The sequence below is a fragment of the Plecotus auritus genome, assembly GCF_963455305.1.
Source record: "Plecotus auritus genome assembly, chromosome: 1".
Classification (NCBI taxonomy): domain Eukaryota; kingdom Metazoa; phylum Chordata; class Mammalia; order Chiroptera; family Vespertilionidae; genus Plecotus; species Plecotus auritus.
Genome location: NC_137770.1, coordinates 64075731 through 64097089, shown reverse-complemented (window position 1 = coordinate 64097089; position 21359 = coordinate 64075731). Strand labels below are relative to the sequence as shown.

Here is a 21359-nt window from a genome sequence, read left to right as displayed (position 1 = left end):
AACTAATCACCAGATGTCAATGTTAGATTCTTATAGTTTAATGACTTGACCATCTCACCTGTGAATACCTGAATCTTACAACTCTCTGCCTGGATAAGTGACAGGTGATAGAAAGTATTGGAATAGGGATAAGAGTCTGAATTTAGAGTAGGTACACACAAGAGATAAAGAAGACTGGAGGTGGAAAGTAACTTAGAAGCACATATTAGGGGTGGGAAAAGGAAGACCAAGAGGAAAGAAAATATAAGCAGAGCTGGAAATAGAAGGGAAATGAGAAAGATGAGGAGATGAAGAGGGAGGGAAGGAAGAAAGGAACATATCTTCTCACCCATCCTCTATATGCCAGGTACCATAAATTATAAGAACTGACTACATTTTCCCAAAAGTCCAAGGAGAATCTAAATGTCTCTATAGCCCCTGTGGCTCAAATTCCAAGTATGAAGTTCACCTCTGAGAAATGCTCCTGACAAATAACACCCTGTCTTTGGTTACAGTTGAGTTTCTACCATTTGAAGAGTATTTGTCTGTTTGACATCCACTTACATGGCTTCCTTCTTACCCAACTAAGGAAGTCAGTTCCCTATGATTGTTCATGTTTTCCTGTCTAGCTTACCTAACTGCTGATAAGAACAACATTGGATTGATGTCCACAGCTGATGACACCTGAGGGCCTTTCCCCTATCGTGTACAACTCTGAAATCCAGAACCCGTCAGGAAGCAACCTCTTAACCGACGCAAGGTTAAGAACTCTGGCTATAAAAGCATCAACCCCTCTTTCTTGCTGATTCCCCAACAAAGGGCAAAATTATCAAAGCTCAAAATAGTATTTTGGAGGGTGAGGGGACTTAAAAGCTTTAAAAGTTATATATATGCCCCTGTTTATATACCCCTACCTTAACTCAGATATAGTAAAACTGCTGACAGGAAAACAGTGGGTATTAATATTAGGAAGGTGGGGGTGCGGGGCCTCTTCTGCATGGCAAAGGTTACCCTGGTCCACTGGCATCCTATAGGTAATTTACAAATTAACTTTAGCTGCAAATCAGAAATTGGATATGCTAATTTGCATATTAATTGGCTTTAGTTCAGATCATATACATTTAGATGATGATCATTTTTTTATTTCATATTTATATGAAGCATATCCAAGTATAAAATTTTATAGTTCTGCGTCTAATTTTACTCACTCCAAACACCAGAATCTTGACTCCTGTCCAGTGTCTCCATGTAACCACCCTCCCCAAGGGCTGAGATTAGCCCTTTCCCAAAGTGGCCAAAGAAGTAATTTCTGTGTTAGGGAAGTGTGGATCCTCTTCCGAGTATCCACATTGCTCTTGTCCCATGAGACCTTGTTAGAGCCAGGAAGTTTTCTTTTTGCTTCTAAATTCTTATTATTAAGTCTTCATCTTTGCTTCTGTACTTCCAGTAAGTATTATCTTTCTGAACTGAGTTTTCATGCCTAAACCTGGCAGAAGATTTTCCAACCCTTCACTGAGCTCTGCAAAGTAAAGGCTTTGGTTCTAAATCCCTACAGTTTTCAGCCTTTAACCTGACTAAGATAGGCCTGAATTGTCTTTGCAGGAGTTGACATTCTTTCATGTGCTGACAGTGGGTGCTTCTTGGCAATAATTCATATCCTGCCAGAAGAGGAAGCTCAAAAGAAATCCCCCATAAACAACTCCCATTGAGAATTGCTCAGAGGTTCAATGACTTAATGCCTGATCTTTCATAGGCATCGTGATTTCCTTCCAGAAGTGAGAGTAATAAAAGGTAAGAATTCACCAAGGGATTTATGATTCACTAGTGTAAGCTCACTGCTGAACAACTGTTATCACTGCATTTGGTTCCCAAAAGGAGCAAAGTGATACACCACACAGATATGCAATAAAGCGACGCAGCACATATTTAAAGTGGTGTAAAAGAGCTTCCCGTTCAAGATAGCAAACTGAGTATATCCTTCTACCTCCCTTTCCTTACAGGTCCCACTAACATGACAGAAAATATGGGGGTTTTTTTTAAAAAAAAAAAAGAGAGAGAGAGAATAGAAACAAAACAGTGCTCGAAAATAAGAGTGGGGTTTAGTAAAGCTTCATAAATTTTAAAGAAAGTCTAGAAAATAGTATAGAAATAAGGATCAAGTTTGGGGGGGAAAAGATAGGAACAGTTCTAACCAAAAAAATTAGAAGAGTGGGTCTTTCCAATGAAGCCCAGAAAAATTCCAAATTTAGTCAATAAATACAAAGATTGAGAGTGTGCTATGGCTAGGGTGACAGTCCAGTTTATGCCTATTGTCTTGGTGAAATAATAGGGTCCCCTTTTAATCTCAGAAGTGTCCTCGTTTGGAAAATAAATTATCTGATCACCTTAGTTTTGGAGCATCACCAGAATAATTAAGCCAGTTGGGCAAGGAAGTTACCCCCTTCCCTGCCCACTAAAGGAGTAGGCAACATGCCTGGGGAGGAAACCAGGATTGGGTGCCAGGTCTAAGAGAGAAGCAGTTCTGAACCTCCACGTCAGCTACAGCAGACCAGGCCTTGGAAAGCCTGCCTCACTGCGGCAGCTGTGGGTTTGCCACATTGCTGAATGAACAACACACAGTGCTACAGACTGAAGGTTTATATCTCCCCAAATTCATATGTTGAAACTTAACCCCCAATGTATTGGAGGGACTTTGGAAGGTATGTAGGTCATGAGAGTAAAGCCCTCATGAGTGGTGTCAGAGGTCTTTTGTAAGAGGCTCCCTTGCTCCTTTCATCATGTGAGAACTCAGCAAGAAGATAGCTGTCTACAAACAAGGAAGCAGACCCTCACCAGCCACCAAATCTGCTGATGCCTTAAGCTTGGACTTCCCAGACTCCAAACTGTGAGAAATAAATGCATGTTGTTTGTAAGCCAGTAAGTCTATGGTATTCTGCTATAGCAGCCAGAATGGACTAAGAAGCACCTCTCTGTGAACTGGCTACATCACTGGCTTTTCTATTTAAAGGAGGGCGCTGGCAGGGATAAGGACCTTTGCAACTACACTAATCCATCCAGTCTTCCATTTGTAAATACAAGCCAGCAACCATAAGTCACCAGAAATCTAAGACAAACCTATAGCACAAAGGAAAAGGAAGAACCCAAGTGGAAGATAATAACAAAAACAAGTGGGGGAGGGGGGTTGTTTGGTTTTTGTTTTTTGTTTTTGTTTTTGTTTTTTTATTCTCATTAGTACCTTGAAGGATATTCAAGAAGACATGGCATCCATGAAACAAGAATAAGCTGATTGGAACAGAGAACAAGAAAGAGTTCTTGGAAGTTAAAATGTTCAATGGGCAAACTGTAAAATAATATTGAAGAAAACTCCTAAAATACATTCCAAAATGACAAAGAGGAGGAAAATGTGAGAAGAAAATTAAGGAGAAGGGAGCATAAACAATGACTGGGAGGAAATATTCAAATAAATAGAAGAAAATTTCCCTGCACCAGAGTCAGACATAACTCTTCAAAGTGAAAGGGTCAGCAAGTGCCAATCAAGATGAAAGAAAATGGGCCCACAGTTCTGCATAAAATTTTGAGTTCCAAAAACAAAGACAAAACATTAAAAACTTCCAGAAGAAAAACAAATTGATTAGTCCCAGAGACATAAGAATCAGACCATGAAATTTCTCTTCTGCAACAAGGATGATAGAAGACATTGGACTGATGCCTTCCAGTTTTAAGGAAAAATCTTTTTGAACTTAGAATTCTATACCCAAATAAATAAGCAAGTGTAAAGGAGCAATAAAAAAAATTTAGTCATGTAAGAGTATTTATATACAAGACCATCTCTAAAATAACTATTCAAGAAAATGCAACAGGAAAAAATATTTATTTTAAAAAGTAAAGTGGAGTGGAAGAGAATATAGGTTTGATTTTAACCAAGTGTGAAGCCTATGGGGCAAGGTCCTCCCAGATGCCCCTTCCCTCTCCATCTCTTCTCTTTCTTGCTAAAGAGATTTGTGGAGAGACGTAGGCATGGGGAGGAGGCTGGCTCCCAGTCTGTGGGTGTGGTGCTTGGGGTAAACGGCTACAGGGGAGCAAAGGACAAGACAGGGATGAGTGGGGAAGAGCACAAGGACCATTTGCCAGAATCCATGGTTTTCTGATTCCAGAATGAATTGGGGGGGGGGGGGCAGGGGAGCCGCACCTGCCTCCTTTCCCCCTTTAGGGTTGTAGTCCTAGGGGAGAAGAAGAGGGCAGCTTCACCAAGACCATGGCTCACTCACTCTTAGCCAAGGGAGCAGGGTGAAGAACAGGGGCTCCCCAGCAGACTTGGGGTTTAGGGAAGACCAAGATAAAACATCAAATAAGTTGTGTAGGAGTCCAGCTAAAGGCCAGGCCAGAGCTGGGCCAAGCTAGGGGAGGGAGCCTCTGCAGGCTAGAGGATCACTACTGGCCCCACCACCAGCCTGGGAGCCAGATATTTTGCCAGGGCCTCTGCCTCCTCTGTCATGGAGACAGCACTGTAATGGGGATCTCCGCTCCATGCTTCTGCTTAGTCTCCTTGCCAAGGTCTAAGGTCCTCTGGCACCACCCCACTGTGTTGGAGCCATGATAGATACCCATCCTGGATGCCAATCAGCTGGAAATCATTCCTTTTTATGTTGGGAACATCCATATTATGAGTTAACAGGCAGATATCTTCATATTTCTTCTCAATAAAGATGTCAATATCAACAGTTTGGCGTGGCCATGCTTGCCAGTCTTGGAGGTGGACACCTCCACAATCTCACATGGCTGGCCTTTGAGCACCATAAAGCCATTCTTACCTAATACTGAGCACTGCTTTGGGAAGGTAGCTGAGCCCCTGCATCTCCTGACTCAAAATCCAAATCATCTGCCATTTTAAGAGGCTTTGATTCCAATTGGTATAAATGCAATGGAGGCCTGAATCTTGAAGCAAGAGCCCCAAGATCTCCTTCCACCAAATCATCCATGTAAGCATATGTAAACTCATGACCTCTCCTTACCGATGGTGCCTCCGTAAAATAATGCCACTTTGTGTTGCCATTATTAAGTGAGAAAATGTATTTTGTAAACATAAAAATACCAGAAAACTTTTTTTAATAGCAAATAGCTGAAAAATGGATAGTCAGTCTTAGAGTTGGTTATATTATTTCCCAAAAGGGTCTGAAGTAATTTTCTGAATATTTTTAGTGGAAACTGGCAAACCCATATTGATTCTACTCCAGGTCCTTTAAGACAACACCCAACTCTTACTTTGGGCTCTTCTCTCACATAACATAATAAATTAAATATTACCCAGCTTCCACTTCCAGTAAGCAAGAGAAGACTAGTCATTTACATCTTTTTTATTAGTTTGTCTGTGAACAATTCATAATACCTTAGTATCTAAGACTAGTTAGTGAATGCAGCAGCTCTATTAACAAGATCAAAGATAAGAGGAAGATTTAGGAGGCTTCCATTGGACCTGTGAGTAATTGCAGCAACTATGAGTCTGTAGTTAGCAAACATGACTCTTTGTTCAATCAACACCGGAGCATTTTGTCCTTTACCAAATGTGACTTAGGAGACAGCCTTCAGGCAATTGGCTTTAGATCCCCAAAATCATGAAATGATGAAACACCATGGATAAATTGGGGTCCCTGTATAAAATCCTGATGGCAGGGACTGACACTTGCTCAGTAAGGTGGGTCCCCATCCAAAAGCTGAAGAATGTCCCTAAGAATGTCCACACATGGGGTATCATTTGGGTTTTGTTGGTGGTGGTGGCTTTTTGGGTTGGGTCAGATCTCAGAAAAATTCCCTTGAGCCAAATCAATAACTTAAGCTTTTTCCTTTCTTAATTTTCTTTCATTCTTCACAATCTGGCCTGTGTGCTTGGGAGCCAAACCAATTCATTAAAGACATGAGGAAAGAACAATGAGTGGAGAGAGCTTTGAAGAAAAGAGTTCAGTCTCCAAGATTTCCTGGTTCGACTCCAAGCACACACTCTAATACAAATGAAAAAGATGTGTCCCAAATCGGGGTTTCCTATTGAAATCCAGTGGTGACTGCAGCTGGTGGGACTTACTGACATTTAAGCAGCAAACTAAGGAGAATCAAGGCAAAAAAGAAAATCTTGCCACAATGTTTTTTATTCTTATCCTCAGGAAAAAAATGCTTGGAAACAGAGTTAGGGGATTCAAATAAATAATAAAGGGCCTTGGGTTTGTTTTCCTCTCGACTGAGCCAGTTTGCACATCAGGTCCAGAAAGTTGGAAATTTTGATTTATTGGGAACTTTATGCCTCCCAAGGTTTACTATATCTTCTCAAAGAACTGTAAAATGTTTTATGGATTCATTCTCCTTCCAGTATACATAAATTGTATTATACAAGTTACAAGTAAAATCAGTAAAATGTTCATATAGTAAGCTTGTGGCATGTAGCTTTCTAAGCATAGATTCATAACTGGAGACTTAAGACTTACTGCAACATGATGATGAGGAGGATGATGAGGATGATGATGATGATAAGAGCTAACTTTTATTGAGCATTTGTTAAAAGCTAGATGGTACTATATGAAGTATTTCATGTGCATTATTTCATCAATCTTCAAAGCAGACCTATTCAGTACATACTATTATGATCCTCAATTTACAGATGAAAAAAATACCTAGGAAGATTATGCAGTAGGATCAGAATTCAAATGCCAAACTGCCTCTCTTGTAAAGGAAGCTTGAAATAAATTCTGTATATAAAGAGATGGCTGGTGGTACTGTGCAGAGATTACTGGAAAATGCAAATTAGTGAGTGCCTGTGTCCAGAGATCAAGGAGAGAGAAAAGAAGCCTTTCTCATAGAATGCAATAATCCATAATGTCCTTCAAATCACATGCCCCCTTCCAGTTCACCTTGTGACCCTGTGACCTCTTACATTCCATTGCTTCTAGGCGTCTCTATTTCACCTTGGAGGCTTTCCTAGAAAACCCGTCTGCCCTCGCCTTGGAGCCTTTGGGCAGTCCTCACTGAGAATACTCTCCCAAACCCCGCTTCAAAAGGTACATTCTTTAAATTTATTCTTTTTTTTTTTTTTTTTTTTTTCCGGAGAAACCAAGATGGCGGCATAGGTAAAACCTAAACTGCTGCCTCACACAACAATTTCAAAACTACAACTAAAAGACAACACGGACATCATCTAGAACCACAGGAAGGCTGGCTGAGTGGAAATTCTACAACTATAAGGAAAGAGAAAAGCACACTGAGACTCACAGGAGCTGCAGAAGACAGAGGTACAGAGGCGCGCGCACGGAGAGGGCTGGCAACTGAGTGTGCAGCTGGCTTTCTCAACTGGGAGGGAGACAAAAGCTCCCGATGGCTCGGAACTCCAGTTCCGGGCGAGACTCTGGGGACCCAGATTCATTCGGGGAGAAACTGGACTGTTAGGAAAGAGAAATGCACACTGAGACTCAGAGGAGCTGCAGAAGGCAGAGGTACCGAGGCACACGCGCAGAGAGGGCGGGCAACTGAGTACGTGGCTGGCTTTCTCAACCGGGAGGGAGACAAAAGCTCCCGACTGCACTGAACTCCAGTTCAGGGTAAGACTCTGGGGACCCAGACTCATTCGGGGAGAAACTGGACTGCTGGCAGCAGGCAAAACTTGAGGGCGGCTTTCTCTCAGAGATGCTTGGAATGATTACCATGGGACACTGAGACCCGGGGGGGCCTCTTAGGGCAGGGCTGACGGGAAGCCATTGCTATCTGCTCTGCCCTGAGACTCCACCCCATCCAAGCTGAGCACAGAGGCTTTTGCAAATCTTGTCTCATAAGGGTGTCTCCAGCACAGAAGTTCTCCCAGCATAGACACAGCTGATCCTCACAACCAATTGGCCTGGAGGTCAATTCCTCCCAGTGATACCAATAACAATCAAGGCTTAACTACAACAAGACTGTGCACACAGCCCACAAAGGGGTGCACCAAGAGTGTCCACCTCAGGTAACTGGGGAGGCTAAGCCACTGAGCCCTATAGGACACCTAGTACACAAAGCCACTCTATCAACTCAGGGAAGCAGCGAAAATGCGGAGACAAAGAAACAGGTCACAAATGAAAGAAATGGAGGAAAGCAAATGACTGGATATAGAGTTCAAAACCACGGTTATAAGGTTTTTCAAGAATTTTCTAGAAAAGGCCAATAAATTTAGCAAGACCCTCGAGGATATGAAAAAGGACCAACTAGAAATTAAGCATACACTGACTGAAATAAAAAATAATATACAGAGATCTAACAGCAGACTAGAGGATCACAAGAATCAAGTCAAAGATTTGAAATACAAAGAAGTAAAAAACACCCAACCAGAAAAGCAAAAAGAAAAAAGAATCCAAAAATATGAAGATAGTGTAAGGAGCCACTGGGATAATTTCAAGCGTACCAATATCCGAATTATGGGGGTGCCAGAAGAAGAGAGAGAGCAAGATACTGAAAACCTATTTGAAAAAATGACAGAAAACTTCCCCCACCTGGTGAGAGAAATAGACTTACGAGTCCAGGAAGTGCAGAGAACCCCTAACAAAAGGAATCCAAAGAGGACCACACCAAGACACATCATAATTAAAATACCAAGAGCAAAAGACAAAGAGAGAATATTAAAAGCAGCAAGAGAAAAACAGTTAGTTACCTACAAGGGAGCACCCATACGATTGTCAGCTGATTTCTCAATAGAAACTATGCAGGCCAGATGGGAGTGGCAAGAAATATTCAAAGTGATGAATAGCAAGAACCTACAACCAAGATTACTCTACCCAGCAAAGCTATCATTCAGAATTGAAGGGCAGACAAAGAGCTTCACAGATAAGAAAAAGCTAAAAGAGTTCATCACCACCAAACTAGTATTATATGAAATGCTGAAAGGCATTCTTTAAGAAGAAGAAGAAGAAGAAGGAGGAGGAGGAGGAGGAGGAGGAGGAGGAGGAGGAGGAGGAGGAGGAGGAGGAGGAGGAGGAGGAGGAGGAGGAGGAGGAGGAGAAGGAGGAGGAGGAGGAGGAGGAGGAGGAGGAGGAGGAGAAGGAGAAGAAGAAGAAGAAGAAGAAGAAGAAGAAGAAGAAGAAGAAGAAGAAGAAGAAGAAGAAGAAGAAGAAGAAGAAGAAGGTAAAGATAAAAAATTATGAACAAAAAATACATATCTATCAACAAGTGAATCTAAAAATCAAGTGAATAAAAAATCTGATGAACAGAATAAACTGGTGAATATAATAGAATCGGGCATAGAAAGGGAATGGACTGACAACTCTCGGGGGAAAGGGGTGTGGGGGGTGCAGGAAGAGACTGGACAAAAAGCATACACCTATGGATGAGGACAGTGGGAGGGGGGTAAGGGCAGAGAGGTGGGGTGGGAACCAGGTGGAGGGGAGCTATGGGGTGGGGGGAGAGGAACAACTGTAATAATCTGAACAATAAAGATTTATTAAAATTTTTTTTTCTTTTTTGTTTGTTAACCTCCTGAGAATATTTTTTCCATTGATATTTAGAGAGAGTGGAAAGAAGGGGGAGAGAAAGAGGAAAAAAGAGAGAGAGAGAGATACATTGATTGGTTGCCTCCTGCAAGATCCCTGACCATAGCCAGGGATCAAACCTACAACCCAGGTATGTACCCTTGACGGGAAATAGAACCCACGACCCTTTGTGCATGGGCCAATTCTCTATCCATTGAGCCACACCAGCCAGGGAAAACTTACATTCTTTTACTATTTAATTATCTATAGGGAAAATTGCATTTTTATTGACTGGGCCAGGATCAGAATGCTTTCAGTAAAGATGAAAAATAGCTTCATCTTTTTATAGTACCCCATTCAAAAAGAAAAAAATAATGGGATCTACCCTAAGGATCACGAGAGACTAAAAGAAGCTAGAGGACATTTAATTTTCCATGGTGAGACACATTTCAGCCATCCAAAGGAAAGCAAGCCACCTGTCACAAAGTGAGAGGGAAAAAACCCAGGTGGAAAAGAGAGACACGTGAGAAAGAAATGTGAGGAGGTCTCTCATCTGCCTGATACCTCAGGGGTTGCACAGGAAACTGTGGTTTTCAAAGCTTGTGGCTGTCATTTTGAAATGTCTGGGGCTATAAATTGCATTTCTTTAGTACATATCGGTTTCTGTGTCTCAAACCCCTGAATCCATGTTTCAAATAAAATCTGCTGGAGCAAAGACAAAGTGATTTATTTATTCCAGAATTATTTTTTGAGCTCCTTTAAGCAAGGGCCTGTTCCAAGCAGGGAAGGAGAAACCAATAAGACAGGGATCTGCTGCGAAGGCTAGGCATGCCCATGAACACCAGCACAGCAGGGAGGCGGAGGAGAGGCCATGAACCCAGAGGAAAGGAAAGCCAAGGCCAAACGGGTGGTTAAAAGGCATCCTCACTTGCCCCAGGCAGCTCTGAAGGGAACTTGTGCTGAATGCAAACTCTGGGTAATGCTAGGGGGTTCTGCAAGCACCTATCCACGCTGAGCTGCAGTCATTCACAGAAGGGAATTTGGTAGAGGTGGCCTGCCACCTGAGATGGGGTGAAGTATGCACTTCGCAAGAGGACATCAGTTCCTCCTCAGTTACTCCTCCTTGTGCGACCAGGTGTGAAAAGACCAAAAGAAAAAATGGGAGCCTCACTTTATCTATTCGTGAAGCATTCAAATAATACATATTTTTTTAAAGAGATAACGGAGGCAGAACTTTGGGAAGAAAGGAAATCTGCCATCTTTTCACCTCCTCGTGTTCCCTAACGCTAGTCCAAGTCACCTCACCTCTCCCCGCAGCTGCTGCAATAGCCGCCCCTCAGGGCTCCCTCCCTGCTTCTGCCCCATCCCTATGATCTACTTTCAATAGAGCAACAAAATGATCCTTTTAAAAATATATTCATTTCCTATTTCTGCTCTAGCAAATCACCATAGACTTAATGGCTTCAAACAACATAAATGTATTAACTTATTGTTCCGGAAGTCAGAAGTCCAAAAATGGACCTTACAGGTGTTGCCGCAGGACCGGTTCCTTCTGGAGGCCTAGGGAAGACTCTGTTCCTTTCCTTTGCCAGCATCTAGATGCAGGCGTCCTCAAACTACAGCCCGCAGGCCACATGCGGCCCGCCGAGGACATTTATCTGGCCCGCCGGGTGCCGCTGTCTGTCCTGCTTAGCAGCAGACTCGTCCCGGGCCCGCAGTGCGCATAGGAATTTGTTCATAGTTTTTCTTTTTCTAAACTATAGTCCGGCCCTCCAATGGTCTGAGGGACAGTGAACTGGCCCCCTGTTTAAAAAGTTTGAGGACCCCTGAAGGCTGCCTGCATTCCTTGGCTCATGGCCACATCACTCTGACCTCTGCTTCCATTGTCACAATGCCATCTCTGACTCTCCAGTCTTCCTCTTATAAGGACCCTTGTGATTACAGTGGGCTCACCTGGATAATCCAAGTATAGCTCCCCATCTCCAGATTCTTAACTTTATCACATCTGCAAAGTCCCTTTTCCCAGGTAAGGTAACATATTCATAGGTTCCAAGCACAAGGATATAGACATTGTGGGGGGAGGTGGCACAAGAATCATCTCTTTCCCCTGCTCAAAATGTCCAGTGTCCCTTCATCTCAAAAGAGAAGTGAGTTTTTGAAAAGGCGTCAGGGTCCTGATTGATCTTCACGCACCCACCCCGTTACCTCTCTGCCCTCAAGACTCCACCAGAAGCAGGCATACCATGAAGCCACAGAAACTTAAGCTTCAGCTCACTGCACTTTCCATTCCAAGGCCCTGAGAGCAGCACCAGAAATGAGTTTGCATTGTTTGTTTGTTTTAGTTTTTTATTTGCAAAAGTAAATACTTTAGCCACAGGAGCTAAGATCTTTGTCTCCACCACTCTGATTCCCCTTCCCCCACCCCCATCACCCTTTGCCTCATGTCAGATGGTGCTGGGATCCAGATAACGGGCCTCCCCTCTAGCACAAAAAAGTTTTCCCATGCCCTTTCCTCTCTGGACACCAATGGTTATCAAAAAATAGAAGAGACCTCTTGAGCCAGTACTAACCCCCAGGTTACAAGAAAGATTTTGTGACGCCAGCACTGTCTTAAGTGCCATAGCTGTGTCAGTAATGATTGGCACTCCATTGCACTGGCCTTATTCTTAGCTAAACAAAGAAAATAGATGATTTTGAAAAAAAACTCTATCCGATTTTACAGACAAATTACTATAGTAGACAAAAAGCAAGTTCAACAAAAACTAATTCCTTCACAAGCATGATTGCAAATAGCTTTTGGATTTGTTGTTGTTCCATAAGGGGTAAATCCAAGCAGAAAAAAAAACACTCTTTAAACACATATATTAATACACATATGTGTACCTTTATGGGCATTGACATAGTACCTCTAAAGGTTGGTTCCATGTCTTATTCATCTTTTTTATCACCAGCCCTTTATTGCAGAACCAATGCAGTACTTGCTAGCGCATATGCTCAAAAATGCCTGAGAAGCAGGTATATAAACTTCCACCAAAGAACTGCCTTATTTGTAGGCGCAATAGATGCAGTGCCTAGCATTCACAGTATTCTGAGGGGCACACAAAAGTGTTTAAATGTTCATATATTTTAAGATGAGAAGGAAAAATAAACATAATAATAATGGATACATAGTAATGGATTATATTTGTCTTTATATCTATAATTGTAAAATATAATTTTTAAATATTTTTTGGAGGAAGGGCCCACAAAAGACATATGTGACCCTGGTCTGATTTTTTTCCACCCCACACCCTATAAACATACTAAGGGCTCCACTGTGGAGCATGCTGGCTCCACACCCCCACATTGTGGAGTTAAGAGCAACTTTAGCAAGTTAAAAGAAAGCCTCTAATTATCTACTCCTTTTGCTTTCCATATTACCAAACTACATGAAATCTGAATTAGGTATTTTACATATGAGCAATGCTCTTCTTGATTGCTCTGTAGAAAAGCACATAAATGTCTTAAAATGATTTGTCTTCAGGCCTCCCATCAAGCTACACAGAAAGGATGAATTACAAAGAACAAACAGAAAATAGACTATAATCTTAATGTTTTAAATATTTGAGTCAATTGCCTGACACTTTTTACATCTTGAAGAATGTGAGATTCCTAGAAATGTGGAATTAATAAACAATAAAGCATATCTGGGAGAAAATAATTGTGTTCCCACAACACTGTGGCTGGCCTGTTATCTATAACTAGAGGCCCAGTGTACAAAATTTGTGCACAAGGGTGGGGTATCCCTTCATCCCAGCCTGCACCCTCTCCAATCCAGGACCCCTTGGGGGATGTCTGACTGCCAGTTAGGCCCCCAGCAATCGGACATCCCTCTCACAATCTGGGACCGCTGGCTCCTAACTGCTCACCTGCCTGCCTGCCCAATCGCCCCTAACTTCCCCCCCTGCCAGCCTGATCACCCCTAACTGCCCCCCCCATGCAAGCCTGGTTGCCCCCAACTGCCCCCCCTGCTGATCTGGTCGCCCCATACAGCCTGCTGTTCAGTCGTTTGGTCATCCCTCACTAATCCCCCTGCTGGCCTTGTCATCCCAGGCAGCCTGCTGGTCAATACTGTTACTGTGACAGCATCCAGGACAATTTGCATATTCCTCTATTATTAGTATAGATAATAAAAGGGTAATATGCTAATTAGACCGACATCCTTCTGGATGTCATTCCAGACATCCTTCTGGATGAAGCCAGGGCCAGAGCAAAGCCCGGGTCCTAAGTGCCAGAGGGAAGCTGGTGCTGGCAGCCAGGGGAAAGAAGGCCTACTCTTGCATGAATTTTCATGCATCGGGCCTCTAGCATTTGGTATATTGTCATATACTAGTACAGCGTCACTGGTCCAAGCTTCCCGATGATTCTATGAAATTTGGTATAAATGTGAGTACGCCATAATTAATGCTACAAATATTATATATCTCACTGAGGTAAAATACCACTTCTGCATGATTTTTCTCCTGACAACCCCAGGCTGATTCGAAGTCTGTGCTCCTCTGGTAAATATACCACTGCAAGGAATGTTTAGTAAACTGTTTTCAAGCTATTATTTGCTGGAAGCCAATTCCAGCAGGGCATAATAAAATGCAAAAAGTTCATCTAAAGGTTGATGGGCTTCTACTATATATTCAGAAGGGCTGGATCATGTTATTGCCTGCTGGAATATCTAAAAGCATTTCCCCAAACCTGAAAATCTACATGTTATCACCTGCTGCTGGTCAAACAGCTGAACAGCTGGAGGGCAGTTCCCCCAACATAATAATGCCTACTGTATACCAAACCTTACCTTTTGATATGTATATCTGCTTTGCTTTAGGGCAATTTGTGTTAGTAAAAAGTCTAGGGATCCAGAGATTCAGAGAACTTGGTTACTGAAGCTAGGTCTCCTCTGGCTCCCCAAAATGCCTTCCAAATTTATATTTCATGTCTAGTCTCTTTATTAATTTACTTGCAACCCTTCTCCAGATTCCTGAACCCTTCTTGATGCAGGGAAAGAACCCCAGCATTTATTGCTACTGTAAACTTGATAACTATGTGAGGATATATGTATTATATTGAATCATAAAAAACTAGTTGAAATCAAAAAAGGTTGATACTACCTCACCTACCATAGAAGCTCAAAACCATTTGTTGACTGAGTGTGTAAATGAGTGGCTATTTTAGGTCATAAAACTATACCAGATCTACAGGAACTGCTATGACCTAAAGCAGGGGTCCTCAAACTTTTTAAACAGGGGGCCAGTTCACTGTCCCTCAGACCATTGGAGGGCCGGACTATAGTTTAAAAAAAAACTATGAACAAATTCCTATGCGCACTGTGGGCCCAGGACGAGTCGGCTGCTAAGCAGGACAGGCAGCGGCACCCGGCGGGCCGGATAAATGTCCTCGGCGGGCTGCATGTGGCCCGCGGGCCATAGTTTGAGGGCGCCTGAAAAGATTTGCATCATGCACAGTCATGATGATGCAAATGAGAGTGACACAAATGACAATCCCTCAAGTCGTGTGGCCATTGTAACAAGAACAAAAGGAAGGGGCTGGCCTCAGCTTCCTCTGCAAATCAGCGTCAGAGCAGGCACAGCCCCAGCTGTGTCGCCAAAACACAGCAAACCCTACAGCAGTAGCTGCTGGAAACATGTCCCTGTTAAAGCTGGTCAATCTAATGTTTACACTGTCAAGATTATACCAGTGATTTGATATAAATAAATCATTTCATTTGAAAAAAATAAAAAATTATGACAATATAGCTCTAAACTCTTAGGTTGGCATTGGGAATAATGAAAGTCTTGCCCCAGAGGGTATAACTAAGAACCTCTGGGTAGAAACTACATTGAGACAGATTTCAGCTCATTATGAGGCTGAATGTTGCAATAAATAAGTGCCCAAAAAGGGAATAGACTTCACCATGAAACAATTGCCTCTCTAAGTAGGTTAATCACCTGTCAAGAAATGTTATTACATGGAGGAACAGTGCATTAGATCAACTCTAATCCTGCCTTTTGTCTCTAAAAAGTCTATGGTCAAATATAGAGAAAATAGCGGTAATTAATTAAATACACATTCATTGAAAAAAAAATTACATAAATGTCTGTCACTAACTAGAGGCAAAAGAGAACATCGGTGCTCTCTGGCCAGGCTGCTATATTAAAGAAACTAGAATATTGTTCATGCTGTTCAGCTAAACCAATTACCCAAACAAGAAAACAACATGTGTTTCCTGCCATCATGAACCAAAATTATTTCTAACTGTGTGATTTTAGTTTTAAATATTGGTACATCGATACCATGTAATACTGCTTTGAAAGAAAAAATGAAGAACAAACTATTGATGTGTGTCAACTATATGGATGTGTGTCAACAAGCCTTATGCTGAGTAAAAGAAGCAAGACACAGGAATATGTGCTTTATTATTTCATTTATGTTAATTTCAAAAACAGGCAAAACTAACTGATGGAAATCAGACACAGTTGTGTGGAGTGCAGGGGGAATGAATGAAAGGGGGCATAAGAAAATGTTCTGTGGTGATTGGAATGTTCTGTATCTTGTTTTCAGGTGGTAGTTACGCAGATGTACACAACTGTTAAAACTCATCAAATTGAACACTTAAGATCTGTGGGGGTTTTTTGTATATAATTACTCTTCCACAAAATAAACTTTAGTTTAATTTAAAAATCATATTCGCTTTGTATCGTTTGAAGAGCTCAGTACTTACCAAGTGGTTTCTTTTTACTGCAGAACATTATTACACCGATTATTTTTCACTGGGTCTCAACAGTTGGCCTACAAAAGAAAAGTGCACAGCATTACTGTTTGAAAAGTGCTCATTAGCCATACATTTCTATCCATTAACTTTTTTCCTAGTCAGATCTAGGTGAGTTGGAAGCCGTTGCACTGTAAGGAATAACAGATCCCATGTCTCAGGCTCAAATCTAACTAGATAAGAATAATTCTATACAAATAATTCTATATAAAATTATTTATACTATAAAGGTTACATAAACAAACTTAAGGTAAGCACAAGTGTGCTATTCAATTTGGCATTAAAATTGAGCCAAATTTTCTAATATAATCCAAACCCTATGAATCAGAATATCTCAGGGGTGAAGCTCCAGCCTCTGCCTTTTTATTTTCCAATCACAGCTGACATACAACATCACATTAGTTTCAGGTGTGCAGCATAGTGGTTAGACCAGGGGTGGGCAAACTTTTTGACTCGAGGGCCACAATGGGTTCTTAAACTGGACCGGAGGGCCGGAACAAAAGCATGGATGGAGTGTTTGTGTGAACTAATATAAATTCAAAGTAAACATCATTACATAAAAGGGTACGGTCTTTTTTTTTTTATTTCAATAGTTTTATTCATTTCAAACATTTTAACAAGAAGAATGTAAACACTAATTGTTATAATTTGAAACTTCAAAAAATGGAGGAATCATAGCACAATAACATACCTTATATTGAAGATGGCAAAGGCAAAATAAAATTGCCTAACAAAGGAAAGGTACAAAAGCCTTTCAAATTAAACTTAAATATAATAAAATAATTTAAAACTAAAACAAATAGAAAAGAACAAAATGTGTAAACAGTAAATTAAACATTTTCTTTAGTGCAACTTCCAAATTATGCCCGGGACGTAGATGTAGATGGCAATGTAGACTGGGTTGAAAGGTTTTTGGTCTTTAAAACATCAACTTCAGTGGGAACAGTGTTGTTGGTCTCCTTTTTAGCTAATGCTCTGATACTGTGCTCTCCAGGGGCGTGTCTCCCTACATCACCACGATAACGTGTCTACGCATTCCCAGGGTGATGTCGGGGGACGCGTCCGCGGGCATTACAAGGAGCCTCTGGAAGATTGAGAGGTTGTTCCTTCTACTGAATGGGCGGATATAAATCCGCCGTGTTTCCCCACGTTGCCATGTTAACACTGCTGCTGGCGAAGGAGTGGAGGGGAGAGCAAGAGAACCCTCCGCTCTTTCGGCTCCGTGGGCCGGGTAGAACAGCCGAACGGGCCGGATCCGGCCCGTGGGCTGTAGTTTGCCCACGGCTGGGTTAGACGTTTACATAGACATCTGCCTTTTATTCAAATGCTATGGTGATTCCTTCCCACAGCCGGAGCTGCGAACCACTGCTAAACCATGGGAGTTACACGTGAGAGGTAATTATCAGCCAGGTTCTAGAGAACAAAATACAATCAAAATGTTTCCTCAATTTATTCTCATGTGAATAGTCTTCTCCAGGTAATTACAAAAAACAAAAAACAACAACACCAGAATATTGTCATTATTATCTTTCATTGTTTTCCCTACATATGGTCCAATGTTTTTCATATAGTAAACTCTATTAAAGATTTAGAATAAATAAACGGGAAAACAAATGATTTCAAACTTTGGGAACCCAGTAGACCATGGAAATGAGCTCAGGCACCTTAGCAAACACACAGCCAGGTAGGCAGAGGTACTGAGTACAAGCTCCCTCCATTAGAAAGGGAAATGGCCTGTTTGCTGCCTGCTCAACGCAGTGGAGTGGCAGGATGCAGGAAACATACTAGTACACAAAGAAGTTGGTCAGTCATATGGAGCCAAAAGAGAGAAAGACCAAAACTTATGGCTCGGTAGTCACAAGAAAAGAGGACGCAGGAAGTTTCTCAACACTAAAGTTTATGCACTATTAATCTTCCAGAGGCTAAAAAGCCTGAAACCATCGATATTTCCCCGTATCGTGCTCCCAGATCCATGAGTTCCCATCCAACACCTCCAAGAAAAGCAACAGCCTGCTGAGGGCTCAGCCCCCTTTCCCCCCGTTCCCAGGGCATGTCTGACAGACTTTGTAGAATCCACTGCTTTTCTAGGGACCAGTGACTAAAAGCAATCTGAGCAAGAAGATGGGGATCCTGCTTCCAGGTGCTGCTTGAAACAGAGACAGGTCCTCAAATATATAACTCTTTTGTTTCTACTCCCACATCTTCTACCAACTGCCACCAAGGCTGCCCAAGACAATCCCCCCTTCCCCTCCTAACTGCTCCCCACACCCCAGCCTCTAGGACGTGCCTGCTGACTAGCGATTGCTTTTCCCTTACATTCCTCCAAACAGGTTTCCCTGCTCCTGCCTTGGGTGCCTATAGACCAGGGTCCACATTGAAGCCAACGTCATCCTTATAAAAGGTAAATGGCATCATGTCACCCCACACCCCCCTGCTTAAAACCCTCCAATCACCTCCCATTGGTCTTAGGGAAAAAAAGCATCAAATTCTAAAATGATTTTTTAGACCCTCTGCAACCTGGTCCCTGCTCATCGTTCTAGCCCAATTTCTGAACACTCTCCTCACTGCCCTCATTCCTCCTTGCACCCTCTCACGTCTATACTGTGTTCAAGGCCTTCACACATGCTCTTCCCTCTGCCTGTTACCATCTGACCCCATCTCTAACGCTTTCACCTGACTAACGCTTACTCATCTTTCCAATATCAACACATGCATCACTTCCTCTAAAAAACCTTCCTAGTCCCCCAAATCAGAGATAGGAGCACCTCCCAATGTGCTCCCAAAGAATCCAGAACCTCCCATTTCAGAGCCCCTATCACTCCAGAACATATTTGCCTGTTATGTTGGCTGTTTCCCCAATAGTCCAAGACTCCAGTAGGTCAGAGACCTCATCTGTCTGGTCCATAGTTGTATCTCCAGTATCTGGCATATAGTGCTCAATAAACATTTGCTAAATGACTACAATATGGATATCCTCAGTTTCTAAGAAGAATGGAACAAGGGCTTCCCAATGCTAAAATGCACTTCCTTTTTAGCAGCTATCCCTTCCCATACCCCAGACCCAAGTGCCTTAGATCTTCCCAAACTAGAGGTCATAGTGGCTTTCTTGTCTGCTCCCTCCCTCTGGCTGGTCCCCATCCTCCTGTGCACCCCATACCCAGCCTAGAAAGAATCTCAAAGGACAAGCAATATTTGTTTAGCAGTAGGAAGAGTGTTGCAGGTAAATTAAAGAGCACAAGAAAGAAGGAGGAAGTAAGCAAATCTTGGGGGAGGAAGACAAGAGGAGGCACTCTGACTATAAAAAAAAGATTCACAAGCCTGGCTGGTGTTGTTCAGTGGTGGCAGCATTGGCCCTTGGACCTAAGTATCATGGGTTCTATTCCCAATCAAGGGCACATACCTGAGTTGCAGGTTTGATCCCTGGCCCTAGTCATGGCAGGTGTGGGAAGCAAATAGTCAATGTGTCTCTCCCACATTGATGTTTCTTTTTCTCTCTCCCTCTTCCTCCCTCCCTTCCACTATCTCTAAAAAATCAGTGAAAACAATATCCTCAAGTGAGGATTTAAAAAAGAAGGTTCACAAAAAGGATTTTTTTTAGGTGAAGACTTCCTATGAGAAATAACATGGACAGAAGTGGGCTTTTGTCCATGAAAGGCTATTCTGTTCCCCAAAAATATGGCCACAATAACAGATAAAAATGGCAACAGGAAGAGGGATGGATAGATTCTGAAACAATGACATCTGGATCGGGTGGCCCCATCTGGCCAGAAGGTTACAGCTCATCAGCAAGTTCTAATCCAACTTGTTAGGGCTTGAAAACTCTCTCTGGGGACTAAGTGAACATGCTCTGTTTTCATGGCCCAGAGTCCCTGGAGCAGGTGGAAGGAAGAGTGATTCTTTAAGCAAGGTGGCAAGAGGGACTCTACCCTGACAGGTGGCAATGAAAATGCAGGCACAAATTCAATCTCTCGGGAAGTTAATAAGAGCACTGGCCACTGGCCAACTTACTCTTTTTTTCTCCTTATTGGTTTGCTAGATTGCCTTGAGGGATTAGTGCTAACAGATAACCAGTACAAAAGATGAGCCTAAGTACATTTGTGCAACATAAAGGTAACTAAAGAGAAACTATCCATGTAGCCCTTTGTCTCTCTTATTTTAGATCCTCCTATAAGAACATCTAATTATAAAAGTCCCTAGATAATAAAACATAAAGCCATATCATATTTTTTCTAAAATTACCTTTAAGTCATACAGCTATTTCATTGCTTTTACTTTCTCTAATACCATTTTCTTTTTTTTCTTTTTCTGTTTTTAAGGCCACCAAAATTTTTGCTTGCCTCCAAAAAAAAAAAAATTGGGAGAGAGAGAAATCTAATACCATTTTCAAAGTATCTTTAAAGCCTTTTATTTTAAATCCATTTTTGTTTTAAAGTATCTTTAAAACCTTTTATTTTAAATCCATTTTTGTTTTTATACAAAATGTTCTCTACTTTGTAATTTAATCTAGAGTGATACTATAATCACTGTTGTATGAATTAAACAATATTTCTATAAGATTTGTGAAAGTTATCTCTTATTAATGATCTTAGTCAACTGTTTTGATTCTCTAAGATATGAAGTTACAACAAAATTAATAATTGACCTTCAGGTCTATGCTTCCTTCAGTCCAATCTTTTCCTTGTAACAGTGGAATCCAGGCATATTCAAGGAGTCTAAGGTAACAGATTCTAGTTTCACTTAGAGAAAGTAAAATTTAGTTCTTTCATTCCTGCATATTCATCAACTCACCAAAATACTCCAGCTGACACTTGCTTCACCTCTAAAGGATGCTGGAGTAAACACAAAGTCATCTTTTCTTGAACCTTTGGATCAGTGAAGGTCTAAGGAAGTCAGAGTAAACAAAATCAGGTGAGAGAAAAGGCTTGCTAAAGTGAAAGCTAGCTCTAGAATTAGGAATTTTGGATTTTGAAATCCAACCATTTACAAGTGTTGAAGCAAACAGTATTTACATGAATACGTTCTTTCTTTCTTTTTTTGAAATCACCCCAAAGCAGAGGAAATGAAAAAAGGAGAGCTGCCTGCAGGTCTTATCCTACCCTTGACTTCAT

At 41.7% G+C, this 21359-nt stretch overlaps 1 protein-coding gene and 1 pseudogene across 2 annotated transcripts in view; both read right to left on the bottom strand.

The window, feature by feature from the left end:
• The window catches only part of ATP8B4 (ATPase phospholipid transporting 8B4 (putative)), a 187395-nt gene extending 166264 nt beyond the window's left edge, over window positions 1-21131 (bottom strand). The window contains exons 1-2 of the mRNA XM_080682656.1: window positions 21040-21131; window positions 16204-16271 (exon numbers count right to left, since the gene is read on the bottom strand). Of these exons, the coding sequence (XP_080538782.1) occupies window positions 16204-16231 (28 nt within the window). The 5' untranslated portion in view covers window positions 16232-16271; window positions 21040-21131. The remainder of the gene's footprint in view (window positions 1-16203; window positions 16272-21039) is intronic.
• LOC308254113 (eukaryotic translation initiation factor 5A-1-like) lies at window positions 4400-4865 on the bottom strand (annotated as a pseudogene). The gene has a single exon. The product of its transcript is annotated as a eukaryotic translation initiation factor 5A-1-like (transcript).
• Window positions 21132-21359: the final 228 nt, after the last annotated feature.